We start from the raw sequence: 14,164 nt of genomic DNA on the forward strand, positions 1-14,164 counted from the left end.
GGAAAACTTCTTGAGGAAACATTTTTTCATCTTCAAACAACCCGATGAGGTCTTACATCACAGCAATTTACAATCATTCATTTGGATATCCAGTGTTGATAGAACTTTTCCATTTACTGTTAGGGTTGTGCCTCTCTTCAAACAGTTCTTTTCTAATTTTCATGCGGACCTCAGGAGTGGATAACAGCTCCTTTATTTGACTCAGCCTGGATAACAGGGCCTGTGTTTCTCTGTGCAAAGCTTCCTTTACTAAGTCTGCTTCATGGCTCTTTCCTAGAGGAAAAGAACAATATAACATTTTATAATAACTAACATCACTCAGAATCATTAATGTACAAAGAGAGATCAATCCCATCTGTTTTGGATGGTGTTAAGTGCTTTTCCCCTATATTTTTGTATAAAAAGGTACTCTGTCAAAAGAAAACATACAATTCGCATTAACAACTGTTACCAAAAATACAGAACAGAAAGGCATCGCATTTCAGAGAAACTCCTGCTATGTTACATACTGTGTAATAGTATCTGTGACCAGTATGGGTAGTGGTAATTTTTAGCCCGGGCTGCCTGCTGCTGAGTCGGCAGCAGCACGTGCCGTCGCGCCCAGCGAGCAGTCCCGTGGCAGTGCCAGGCTGTGCACAGGGCATTGTTTCCACTCGTGGCAAGGCCTCTTCGTGCCCATTCCTTACGATCCGAAAGGCAAACACAGAGAGCTCAGTTTCTCTTCAAAAGCAAGGAAGGGACTGTTGGTATTAAGAGCCCACGGAGACCGGAGCTGTTTCACCATTCTCACCTTTTCCCACAGTCCATCCCTCCCAGCATTCAATAGATTTTCAGCAATGAAAGCGCTTATTAGACCGGCAGGCAGCGTCCCTCGATTGAGAACAAACTTCTGATAGGAGCCTCAGAGCACAGTGCCTGTCACCCAGCACCACTTAGCAAGTTCCAGCAGGGAGCTGGGACATGTTTTTGCCGTTATCCTTGGTGGGATACTCGCTTGCAGGCTTTTGCACAGTGCTCACTTGCTGGTGTCATTGTCACTCTCATTCTTAGTGCCACTAGCTGCTTCCTCAGCTTTCACAGGGCTCCCATCAGTCTGCCTGGCTTTGCTTTGTGTTTCTTCTAGATACTGCTGCACAGCCTTGAGCACTGCATTCTCCACCAGCCTTTTGCTGAGGCTCACGAGCTCTGCGTCATCCGGCTCTGCTGCGTGCTTTTCACCTATGTGTCACAACAGACAAGAGAAGGAATTCATTTCCATGGAAAGAGCAGCTGGAATTGCATCAGGAGGAGCCTCTGGCTGAGCCACACATCTAGATTTTAAGTTATTAGATGATTTTAAGTCTGCCTCTTCCTCACTGTAAAAATAATCTCCCCCTCCAGGAGCTCTGAATCAAGTGTTTCATGAAGATGTACGCAGTACATTAGACTAGAAGTATTTCACTTCCCATCTCTATTGTTACAGTCCTGTAAGCCACTGGCTAACATTAACAGCACCCACTCAGCTTAGAAGTGTGCAAATTTCATTTCTTCTAGTCAGTAATAGCACACGCCTCCCGGGCACACAAGTGATTCACACTTTAGTAAAATTCTTAAATCTAGCTGCTCCTGTCTTGTGAGTCTTCTTAATAAATTTGAAAATGACCACCTTTTCATTCACTGCTTAAAATTCAAGTTTCTCATGGGAAAAAATTATTGAAGTATCCTGTCTCAGAACAGGTTAAAAAATACTATTATTATTACTATTTTTCTTTTAAAATCAAGCACAAAACACAGTAAAACCATTTACTCCCTCCTGTTTACCCTTCAGTCTTCTGATCTGTAGCTCTGACACTGCTCTAAGTGCCAGCTCTATTCATAGGGATGTACTGATAAAAGCAAGAAGCTGGCATTTCCCTGCATTGAGTTCACAAGAGTAAACGTACAACCAAGTAACTGCATACATACTGAGGATTTACATATTACATATATTTTGAAATTATATTTTTCCATGAATCATCTTCCTAACAGCTTACACAGCATTCTCCTTTGATGAGGAATGGAACCCAGGAAAAATGCAATTTATTGTCCACTTTCCACTGGCTGTATAATTTGCACTTGCTGCTTTGCAATTTCTTGCCCTAGGCGAACAACTGTTTCCCTGCATGTACGTTTAAAAGCCATATTTTTAATGTCCTTTTCTGGAATTCGTGTTCTGTAAGCAGTAATAAGAGGCTGCTTAGTCACACACATCTGGTGAAAGAGATACTATTGTGTGTTCTCAGTACAAAGCTTTGCACACTTCAATTACCTAAATTTGTTCTCTTTCATATATGTAAATTTATTCAAGTTTGCCAGCACATATAGGTTATAGTTATAAAAGACTTTCATTAGCCTTCTTACAACCTCTGAGCAATTTCACTGATAAAATACAGTTTATAAGGGAATTTGAGACAGAGAGGTACACAGAAGCCTCCATTTCCAGAGGCAAAGACTTTGTTAGCTGTTAGTATGAGCATCCTGCTCTGCAACAAGACAGACCAATGTTCTCCAGTTCTGCTGATACAGTTCATATGGTGCTGTTCCAGTGGGACTGGTGGAAGAAGTGGGGTCTCCAGCTGAAGAGTGATCAGACTAGATCTGGGCAAAACGTTTCATTAGGTTTTGTAAAAAGTTGGGAAATATCCTAAAAATATTCAAAAAGGCATCTGGGGGGGGAGGGGGAGAAAGTTGAATGAGAAATAACAAACATAAAAGAAAACATTAAAAACAGATTCAGCACTTCCAGGAAGAAACACTTCAAGTTAACGTATGAGTCATAGATACCCTTCCCAAAGCCACACAGATGCCTACGTACTCTCTGGTGCATCAGTTACCATGTTCATCCACCAACTGCATTCCCTGGGTTTAAGTCTATCGTTTAACTTACTTAGAGGAGGGACTTAATTCAGGCTCTTATCTCTTTGGAGACCTACAATACACATAAGCAGCACCTCCTCTCAGCTTCTGTGAGATGATCCCTCAGGCTCCTCTGAATGCCACCCTTTGATTCCTAACTTCCTCTGCTTTTTTAAAAGATGTTCAGAACTGAAACAAAATGTTTTGGTTGTCACAGTCTATTTATTCACTAGAAAAAAAACCCACTGCTTTCCAGTTAAGAGTTTTAGTTCTCAGAACTACCACTGAATCACAGAAATTGTTACTCACACAGCTCGAATGATCTGTCCAAGGAACTCTATAAACAAAATCAAAGGGAAATAGTGCTCAGGTGCTCAGCAGCTCTGGCACTTGACCCTCTAGTATTTAATATGCAGAATACAAGTAGCCAGCCACAGAGGCCTCCATATACCACAAAACAGTTGTGATTATATTTATTCAGGGTCATTTTACTTACAGTAAATTTTATATATATATATATATACAGTTGTCATTTCTACGTATGTATCTAGTTCACATATATATATTATGCATTTAGATGCAACTAGATGGTTTGCTATGTAATTTCTCAAGCACAAAAAAAAGACCTAAAACCTTTAAAATGAGGAAGTACACTTCAGAAAGCCACAGAACTGCTTTTAAAATTTTATATAGTTTTACTGTTTTGAGGTGCTCATAGCTCACCAACAGTCTCTAGTACCATGTAAGCCATGCATTTGCACTGGAAAGATTTCCATAGAATCTGGCTGACGTATGGTGTATGCACATCCCAGTATCAAGAGAAACCCAGATTTGTCTTCCAGCCACTGAAGTGGCCTGGCACATGGAGATGTATGATTCACTCATCTCTCTCTATATTTTCAGATTCCCTAAATAGCACTTTGTGTATGTGTGTGTGCACAATACTCAAGTTCATTGGCAAGGCAGCTGTGCAATCTAGTAGCATTCCTATTCATGACCATTAGCAAAATGAAATAGGTCAGGCAATAACAACAGGTATTGATCATTTATATTTACTTAAATTTTCAACGTATTCAAGTCTACTCCACGCATTTCTCTCCATGTTGCATCTGCTGCTTGCAGACAAATGCTCCTTTGTGTAGGCTGTCACGAATTATCTGAATATCAGCAAAAAGTCATTGCTCTTATGCATGCTTTAGATTTAAAAGGGAGCTCTAAACATTCAGATTACTTTGACTGTAAACTCCATTCTGAAAAAGGGAACGGATAAACCACTGCTCCGTGCTTACATCTGTAGAATGATTATTAGTACGGACTACACTACTACTTTATTTCTGTGCCTGTGAATAAAAACATGCTTCCAATCTTGTATGTGGCTCTGAATAGAAATGAAATAAACCCTCCATTTTACCCCAGAGTTTGATAATTTTCAGAAGATGTCAATGCATTCATCCTTTTATTATTTACTGAAACTGAAGCAAGCCTGTTGTCCAGAAATGAACACGCTTTTTTTCAAAAGGGAACTATCAAGTGCATATAATTATTCAAATGAGGATTTATGATCCCACAACATGCTACTGTAGTTATGGATGTGAACATGAGTTCAGAAATTGAATCTAAGTTCAGTGCTCACACTGAGTTTCTCTATGGGATTAGGTTTACTCTCCACTTCCACAGTCCCTTACATCTTTACAAGACCATGAGCTCACGAGTTTTGAAAGATAGTAGTGAAACAAATCAGATGTTGCTGTTCTGGTCCAGCCTGTGTTAGATACCTAAGTGAGTATTTCAGGTTTGAAGAGAAGCAAAACAGTCACTTGGATCCACTCCTGTTTATCTTACTTGCCCATTTTTGCAGGACATTTCACTAAAGGAGCCAGCAATACATCCATTTCACAAGAGTTTTACAGCCTTTAATCAGTTACATTCTAAGACAAACTTCTGCAATCCTTTCTTTATGGCTTTAACACAATGCATTTTGGTTTTGCTCTCAAAACAACCTTTCGTCACAAAAAATAATGATACCGACATGGGGCAAATTATAAAGGACTGCTGGTAATTCACATAGGTGGATGAGACGAGCTGGGAAGTTTGTTTTCTGAGAACAGAGGTTACAGGCAATTAATGCCCTGAGGACTTTTGTGGTAACAAAAATGCCTCTCTCTCCCATTAGTTCATCAGTTTCTAATACAAAATCTGGAAACAAGAAAACCCACAAAGGATTCTGGCAGTCTTCTGAAAACTAAACTTTTAAGAAATTCCTTCTGAGTGCTAGAAACCATCATTTTTCTACTTACACTGCGCCTCTTGCTGACACCCAAATGATAAACCAAGTTGCTGCTGTATGTGGACAAAACTTAGTACTTCACCAGAAGAATTCTTTCCTGCATGTGATCCTGCAATGATTGAGGCGTCCACTCTAAGTCTTAATCGACTGTGCTGCCTCTGTACAGAGGCAAAGGATTTGCTACCATGCAGCGTGGTGAGATGGGAAGGAAAGAGACAACCACCCAAATTACTGATGGACTAAGAAACTTTCAGGAGATGACTATCAATTATTTCTTCAATGGGGTTGACGCTAACAGAAAAAGGTCAATAAAAGCGAACTCAGACAGATTTCAGCCATGTGAACCCATGCAGTTTGTGACTTCAATGGTTAAGTCTTTGCTATGGTTCACTATTCCCATGTTATCAGAAGATCTACACTCAAAACACCCAGACAGATGTTGACTCCTGCAAGGCTGCCACGCCCTGATACAACCCATGGAAGTAACTTGTTCCTGCTATGATATACCTTTGTGTCTGCAGAATCTAATGCAAAATTAAAGTAAATCTCATTGACTTTAGTGGGAATAAGATTCCCACACTTGCACAAAAAACTGCAGTGTTCTTGACATCAGACCAATGCACTGAACATCCTCTTTTGCTGAGGACTTTCAGATAAATTTGGTAGGCCTCATACAGCATTAAAAAATACCACCACCTTCATCCTGCTAAGTCAGAATCCACAGTCCATAATGAGCTGAATTACAAGTTATGACCACTGACCGGACCGTATGCTTCACACCCTTGTAGCTGACTGCCAATCATCCAGCACAGTGGAGATCATAGTTTTGAAGTAACGAACACAAACAAGAGCTTGTGCCCATATCTAATCAACACAATAATCATCAGCAGGAAAATCACAACCCTAAACAATTCCTTGTTAATTAGAAAGGGCTTCCATGAGATGACTCCAGTGGTCACTTAAGAAATTGGCACAAATAAAGCAATGAGAGGAAGGGTGCAATTATAATGTTGTTATGACATTACAGAAAGGACACTGCGTTGCTGCATGACCCCATAAGCGTTGCTAAGCAGTGTGTGCAATACAGCTAGTTTAGCTAACCTTGGACATCTAGAAAACTTGCTTGGTTTTAAGAATGTCTTTTGCACACATGGAACTGCTTAACAAGGCAACACTAACCCTTCAAGCTGAATGCACGGGTTTATAGTTTGCTGGAATTTTTTTCCCAATTTATGTGATTTGGCCTGCAATAAAATAAAACCATATAAATTATGAATTTCAAGTGCAGAGGAAATTCAGGCTCTTGCAGCTGTTCAGGGAATATGATGCATTTGCCAATTTTGATGATGAAAGCAAGAATATCTGCAGGCTGCCTTCAATTTGGAGGCTTAGTTAACTTGGCAAAAGTTTGTTTTGTTTCAGACAAAATCCTTCAGAGCTCAGTGATCTAAAATTTCTGACTACCTCTACTTAGAGAAATACAGAAAATGTTCTGCTAAAACTATCCTTTCTGCTACAACCTGGACGGTGTAACATCAGTTATGAGCCTTCCAAAAGAAAAAAAAAGTCTAGCATGTTAAGCAATGAATTCTGACAATCATTTGGTCATAAGTAATTGGTCTGTCATGTCATAGGGTTTTGGTCATCTCGGCCATATGAAATCAGAGTTGCTGTAGTTAAAGAGTAGCTAATAGTTCTGAAGGTATTACCACAGTTTGCTAACAGTTATCAGGTTATTATTTTTTAAGGACACTAGAAGATAACAGTTTTTTCTTTTTTTCTCCTATGTTTCATAGTACACACATCTTAAGTTCACCGATGAGCATGTAATAATTAAATATAATTTTATTCTAGAGTCTGTTTTACTGTTAGAAATCAAGAATCATTGAGTTTTGCTTATTTGTTTAAGACAGTGGATCTTACCGTTCATATCCTTCAAATCTAAAAATGAAATAGAATAACTCCCTCTTTCCCCCATATTTCCAGTTCCTCATACTCAGTGAGCCAAAGTCTGTCCCAGTGGCACTTCTATGAAACAAATTCCAAAATCATGTAGGCAATGGCATGAACTGAACTAACCATCACAACTTTTACCAGCTTACACTCTGTAACACAAGGACTGCTCATTAACATGCCTATAAAATTGATATTTCTGTCCTCTTTCCACTCTGTTGTCCATTCCCAAATTGTATTTTCCCTAACTACACAGTATTCCCAACTCTTTAATATCCTAATAACTGTAATCCTGTCCCACTACAATCAGTGGAGAACTGCTTATTTATGCTAGTCCTTGTCCTTTATTTCTGTCAGGTTAAAGAGTTCTAATTTGGAGTTTCATTTTTACCTCTTCATCCCCTCTTATTTTAAAGCAATGTTTTTTGTAGTCTTTTGTCAACTCAAGGTAAAGGAATATTCAAGCTAAAAGTGTTTTTGCATTTTTCTTCGCTACATTCAGAACCAGTGCTGAAAAAATAAAGCAGTATTTTTTTTCTTTACTCCCATTAAAGCACTGCATTTGCATTTGCTTCAGTAGTTCACTTTGCCTTTATATTTTCCACACAGAAATAGTTCTCCCATGTCTATTTTTGGCTAGAAGGGCCAAGTGGATTTTCATAGGATGATTAGGAAGGAGATGGGCAAAGGTTCCTCTTAAGAGCAGATTTTATCTTTCATAGTTTTGGGATTTCTGGCACCAGAAGTAGAAACTCAGAGCACCTGAAGATTAGCTTGTCCTCATAGCCTGGGTGCAGCACCATGGCCATCCAGCTATTCTGCCACTGATGCAAAAGCTTACACTTGGGTACATCACTGATGTGGGAGCTTATACTTGGACACATCTTACCACATTATGAGTTTTTATCCGAAGTCTAATCCCATAATCTCTCCTTATTTTATGCCTTGTATAGAGATTATGGTTAAAAAAAAGGACCCAGAGAATTAAATTTATCTTTCATAGCAAAATGATATGCTTCATTTGCAAACAGAGTTAGTATTACTGTTACTCATCACAATGAAGCAGGCACGACAGTGGCCTGGGCTGTGATGTATCAAGCCCTCCGTCCTCCTCATTCCCAACCCTCACTCTGTGTTTCAGTCCATTTGTAAAAGAGAATATCCACAGTGGGTGACCAGAGCACACAGGCTGAGGACAACAGAAAGTAATATTTATTTCAGTAAATCAGAGGAACAATCCTTTCGAAATATGCATACGCTGTATCAAATTTCACATTATCAAAGAAGATAACCCCAGACTTCCAGAGGGTGTTCCACCACTGGCACTCGCCTCAGTCTCAGATGATACTACAAGAATAAACTTTTTTTTTTTGTAATGAAGAAAGCCTCTTGCATTCTATTACTGATGTGTTTGTGAGAAGTAAAGGGAGAGCAGAGAAAAGAGAGGAAGAGAGAGAAACTTTAATGACTGCATTAGTCTACGCTGAGTGGTAATGGATTTTAAAGACAGGAAAACGTTTCTCATTTGCTGATTCCTCTCAGCCACAGAAGTGGTGCAAAACCTATACCTGATACTTAATATGGCTTTGTTCAATCCTTATGCTTTGTACTGAAGTGGAAAATTGAATAAAATGCCATTTAAAAAATTACTGCTATGATGTGAAACGGAAAGAGTAACACCATAATAGACCATGACATAATACATTTCTCTTAGCGAGAGGATGCAAGTTCTCCAGTGAGAGCAAATGAATTATCCATGTTTCAGTATTTTAACTCACAGGAAATGAAGCAAGTGGCCAGGTGGATTCCACCTGAGACCGGCAGATATTCAAAGGGATTAAGCTGACAGCAGGAATGACAGAGTTAATGGTGGATTTTGAGACTTTAGGGTGTTGAATCCAGACAAGATATAAAATAAGGAGACAGTTTTACCCAGATTTGAGGAACGGCAAAAACTATTAGGAACAGCACTAAACCAATAATAACTGGCTGCTGAACAACACATTGGTACATCTTATTAGAATACTTTTCAAGATTCCTTACTTTCCCTTTTGCCTAGTGTTTAACAAGTTGTAACAGATGGGTGTTATCTAAAGGACCACTTCACTGGACCAAGGACCTTCGTTTGCCTTGTCTGCTTTGTTTGTCTGCATTCATCTGAAAATCTCAGTCACAATACTGCAAAATGTAGAGTCTGCTCTGCAGCCCAGCATCTGCCACTGCAAGGAAGCTTTCCCCAAAATATACACAAAATGCTCCCTCTTGTTCTTATTCTGCATGATGTAATAGAAGTAATCCTGTGCTATCTTAACAGTTGCTTAATCAAATTAACCACCTCCTGCCTTCTGGGTTTGAAGCTCCACAGTTCCCCAGCCATTTTCTGGAATTGAAGCTCCTGGGCTGCTACGTTGCTTTAGGAGCTTTATCTTCTGTTGAAAAAGCAACCTTTCTGGCTTCTTCCAAGTGAGCACCCCTCCCACAGACATGCCCTCTGTCTGTACCCTGCTCAGCCCTGCTATTGCCTGTGGAGCTTCCCGGACAGAAATAACTCTCATCTTCCCAAGGCAGACTTAATTAGCACCACATGCATGTCCTTTATGCTAAAATGCTGCAGGCCTAGTGATGTATTATCTTGTTGAAGGGGAAAAAGAGAGAAGATTTGTGGATATTTTTCCTTCCAAAAGGTGAACATTTCCTATGGATTAAGCCTTTCTATCCCCTTTTTCAAACGGAGGCAGGGTACAGCTGCCCTGTCATTCCAAGCCAGTATGGAAATGTCAAGTCTGACTGATTATTTGTCTAGATTTCACTTCATAATAAGTCAACATGAAGTAACTGTTTATCTCTTTTATATAGTATCTCTAAGAGAGACTGTGCAGACCAGCCTTTTTATGTATAATATTTATAATATTTCAAAGGTTTCTGGAACAAAGGCTAAAACATGCCTGGCTGCTTCTGAGACTACCACTCTCCATTAGAAAACAAAGCACAAAATTAGCTACCATTAAGCATTACAACTGATAAGAAAAAAATAAGCTCATTTAAAACATCAGGTTAGGAAGAAGTAGACAATCACTACATACTGTCCTTAAAACAATTTTTCCCTCTCAAGTGTGGCTGTGTTCTGTAGTACATGTTTTTCACCATATGTTAGGATTTCTATGATGTGATTGACTTTACTCTGAGCTCATGGGGACCAGGCTACAGCATGACCTGTCATACAGCAATGCAATAATAGGAGCAAATGAGTTTTGCAAATTGCAATAGCTGTTTGTGTCTGGTAAGGGAGAACAGTATTCAATGTTTGGTGTGTCACACTTCTTGTCTGGTCATAATTTGAGTTTGCTCATACATCATTTTTGAGCGAAGATGGAAAATACAGCTTTTAGGCTCTCCTTTGTTATTAGACAAACCATCAGAGTAACACAACAATAATTCCTGCAGACCAGTGTTTGATTCAGACACACGTGTCTGTGTTTGTACAGGTGAGCCGCACAGTGCCAGCGTCTGCTCTCTGGCACTGCTAGCAGAGGCCAGCTAGGGCCCATATCACCATACTGACTCAGGGAGGTAAGTTCCTGGGCACTGCCAGGTGTTTCCAAAAGTGCTTTTTCTTTTGGAAAAGAAGAGACAGATCTGTACTACGCTCTACAGATCTACCAGTGCAGACAACCACGAATATTACTAAGAACACTTCCATAATGCAATGCAGCAGCAGCTTGAGTAATGCAACTGACTGAGACAGGATTTGGCCTGAGACTCCAATAAAACTGTGGGTACAACACAGGCAATTTCCTCTTCTATGATGATGAGATCCTTCTGCAGCACTTCTGATTTAATCTTCAGAATAAGGAAGTGTAGAGGTAACATTCATATCCCTTGAGGCTCTCGGACACTTTCTACTTTACAGGGCAGGTCTGACAGGACTTGAGAAAACATACTGCTCCTTCTTTTGTTTGGTGAGCAGCAAGTAGCACAAGTTCTTTCTTTTCAATTTGTACAGCAAGGGGAAAGGCACCATACCACAGCACACACACAGCTCAGTAAGCTGAGAAAGGAGTACGTGAAAATTAATATGAAAAACAATACCAAGCAAGGGGAGTTCCCTTAGAATAGGCTATTTGGATGCTGTTCTCTTATGTTCACAGGGAACATAAGGCAGCTTTTACTACTATCTGTGATAGCAACAGCCTCTCATTTACACTTTGGAAAATCAATGAAAACATAATGTCAGAGCCTTTGCTTTATTCAATAGTACATTACTGTGAAACAGAACAGGAACCTGAGAACCCTGTATTGCCTTGTTTTCCTCTTGCTGCAGCAATGGTCTTACTGAGATTATCTTTAAATCATCTTAATGGCTTAAAAGACAGGATATCTTATATCTAAATATGTATGTGGTAGATATAGAACACATTTTATCACTAAAAAGCAGTATTATTGAGCAGCATACTTTAAGCATGAGAAACTCAATACTATGCTTTCTTTGCTTTAAAGGCACACACAGCAGACAATTAGAGAAATTCACCGAAAACATACTTGAATTTGTTTACTTTGTTGTCCTTTATACTCCATTTCAAGCCCAAGAGGACACTGGAGAGCAGTAAACAATCTGCTTAAGGACAACGGTGTAAATGAGGAACATTTAAAGTGGCCTTATTCTCCTTACGGATTTTCTCTCTTCTCACTTGAAGAAATTGTGCCGGAAGTCCTCAGCAGCTGTGAGCAGAACACTAGTGTATTTCAAAGGGAGTCTGATTTTGTCTGTCTGAGGCTGGAAGAACTGTATTTTTAACCTGTCCTCCTCTTCTTGCTATGAAGTGGATTCCAGATGAAACTGGCACTTTGTTGGCTTGCCATCTGAACTAGCCCTCCTGATATTATTTATAGAAGGACACTTTTACATGGTCTTGATGATATTCCTATCCATCTTGCTGCAGTCCTTGACTGCAGGGACTGCCAGCAGACTGTCACAGCCACGACGCTTGGCAGGCCAGGTCTAGGATTGGTATAAACCAGCACTATTCTTAATTACAGCTGCTAAAGATTTCACTTGACATTTTCACTACCACTTTATTCATGACACAGATAATCTGTCTCACTTTCATGGTCTTGCATGTTTAGCAAATACCCTTAAACACTTAACTTGCTTCTAATGAAATACTTCAGTTGAAGTGTCCTTTTAGACAGCTCCCAAGCACTGAAATATCTGAATGATATATTACTGAAATCATTATTTTAAATGAATATAATCATTATTAACTAACTGGAAATTTTAATGTAGATCAGCAATTCTTTATGAGATTTTATCACTAGTAAAAAGCTATCGCTTTTATTATACACAAGTAAGTCTGCAGGCAAAAGCACTGTGAATTGTTATTTATGCTATGCTGCCAATTGTCAGATATTAGTTAACAATTAATTATTTGGTGAAAGGCTATTACCCAATACAGTAAAGTTAAAGAAATATTTTTTGCCTATTCAAGTTTTTATTCTAACTTTATGTGTGAGATCTACAATACACAAACTATTTGCAGTCGAAAGATTTTGCCCCAGGAAAGATGATATTCACCATTCTTTGGTCTGTGCTACTGTTCTGGTGTTTTGAACCAAGCAGCAGCATAATTAGGAATATTAAATGCAATTGTCAGCTGTAATCTGCCATGGCAGATGCTAGCCCACAGAAATGCCCAGGGCTGCTTGAGCTCTACCTCAGCAGAACTTGCTCATATTGCAAGCTACTGTAAAGCTTCCTTTTCCCTAGACTGCCACACAAAATATTTTGGCTATATTCTTAGACATTCTCTGCTTGCTGCCCATCCAGGCAAGGAAGTGACCTACACTGGATGGAATTTAAACTGACATCTTCAACCAAAGAAATTTAAAGCTCAGTTCTGTATCTACAAAAGTTTCCTGCTGCACCAAACATTAGCCAATCAATTTAATTGAAGGAGTTCTAAGTGTGCTCAGTAAACAGAGAATATACTACTTCCATTTTGCAATCTGCTCCTCCATTTGTACAGTTCTTTGAATGAAACACCCACCAGAAACAATGAACAAAATGTGTTTAATGTCACTGTGAGAAATGCCTCCACACAAGCAAGTTTCCAGTGCTTTACCTCTCCAATTGGACTGCCTCACCCTGTAGCAAAATGTGCTAAAAAGTTACTTGAACATACATTTTGAAGTAGAGAGCAAATGTAAGAAAACAAGTGACAGAATTAATTCACTGCATCAACCTGCAGTAAAATAAGCATTAGGGAAGGTCCTTCTCGATGGAGGATTCTCTTCTCTGTTCTTTACCTATAGTGCTATACCTATAATGGCAGCAATACTGCATGGCCTCTTACTGTGATTGATTTTTAACCAGGAAGACCTATATAGTCATAGTGTAATAAATAGCTCATTTTTCCCAATCCACTGTTAGGCTGACAAGTAGTTCCAGCAGGGGTAACCTCTGTATTGGCTGACTGAGTTCATAGGCTCAGTTCCCAGAGTCTGTAAGCAAAGCAATACTAATGTCATCTCTCATCTTCACTTAAAGAAAAAATCCTAAAACTGAGTTATCCGCTTCAGCACTATTGACTAAACAATGAAGAATTTGTTCTTGTATAATTAAATTAATTATTTTACCTGAAAATCCACGAATGGGTCATAGAATGTGCGTGGGAACTTCTTCACAGTGAGGGTTATACAGGGCACTGGCACAGGCTGCACAGAGAGGTGGTGGAATCTCTTTCTCTGGAGACCTTCAAGACCCACCTGGACACCTACCTGTGCAACCTGGGCTAGGGAGCTGCTTTGGCAGGGGGTTGGACTAGATGATATCTAGAGGTCCCTTCCAACCCCTACAATTCTGTGATTCTATAATGCTCTTCACAATGGAAATGTGATAAGAACTTGCATCAGTCATTGCATTTTCTCCCATGACTAAATATTCCCAGACTGACATAACTACAATTTATTTCTCAATAAATTTGGTTCTGGAATTCTCAGAGAATTATGGTTTGGAAGATAGGAAGAGAATGAAGAGGATGGGGAAGTATACAA

General features: G+C 39.4%; 1 protein-coding gene across 1 annotated transcript in view; it reads right to left on the reverse strand.

Annotated features, from left to right (window-relative positions):
* Positions 1–203: 203 nt before the first annotated feature.
* The window catches only part of AKAP7 (A-kinase anchoring protein 7), a 70,092-nt gene continuing 56,131 nt past the window's right edge, over positions 204–14,164 (reverse strand). The window contains 1 exon segment of the mRNA XM_065734028.1: positions 204–1,218. Coding sequence (XP_065590100.1) covers positions 1,016–1,218 — 203 coding nt within the window. The 3' untranslated portion in view covers positions 204–1,015.

This window comes from Cyrtonyx montezumae, unplaced genomic scaffold (genome assembly GCF_038088225.1).
Source record: "Cyrtonyx montezumae isolate F1298 unplaced genomic scaffold, pur_monq_1.0 scaffold_0, whole genome shotgun sequence".
Classification (NCBI taxonomy): Eukaryota; Metazoa; Chordata; class Aves; order Galliformes; family Odontophoridae; genus Cyrtonyx; species Cyrtonyx montezumae.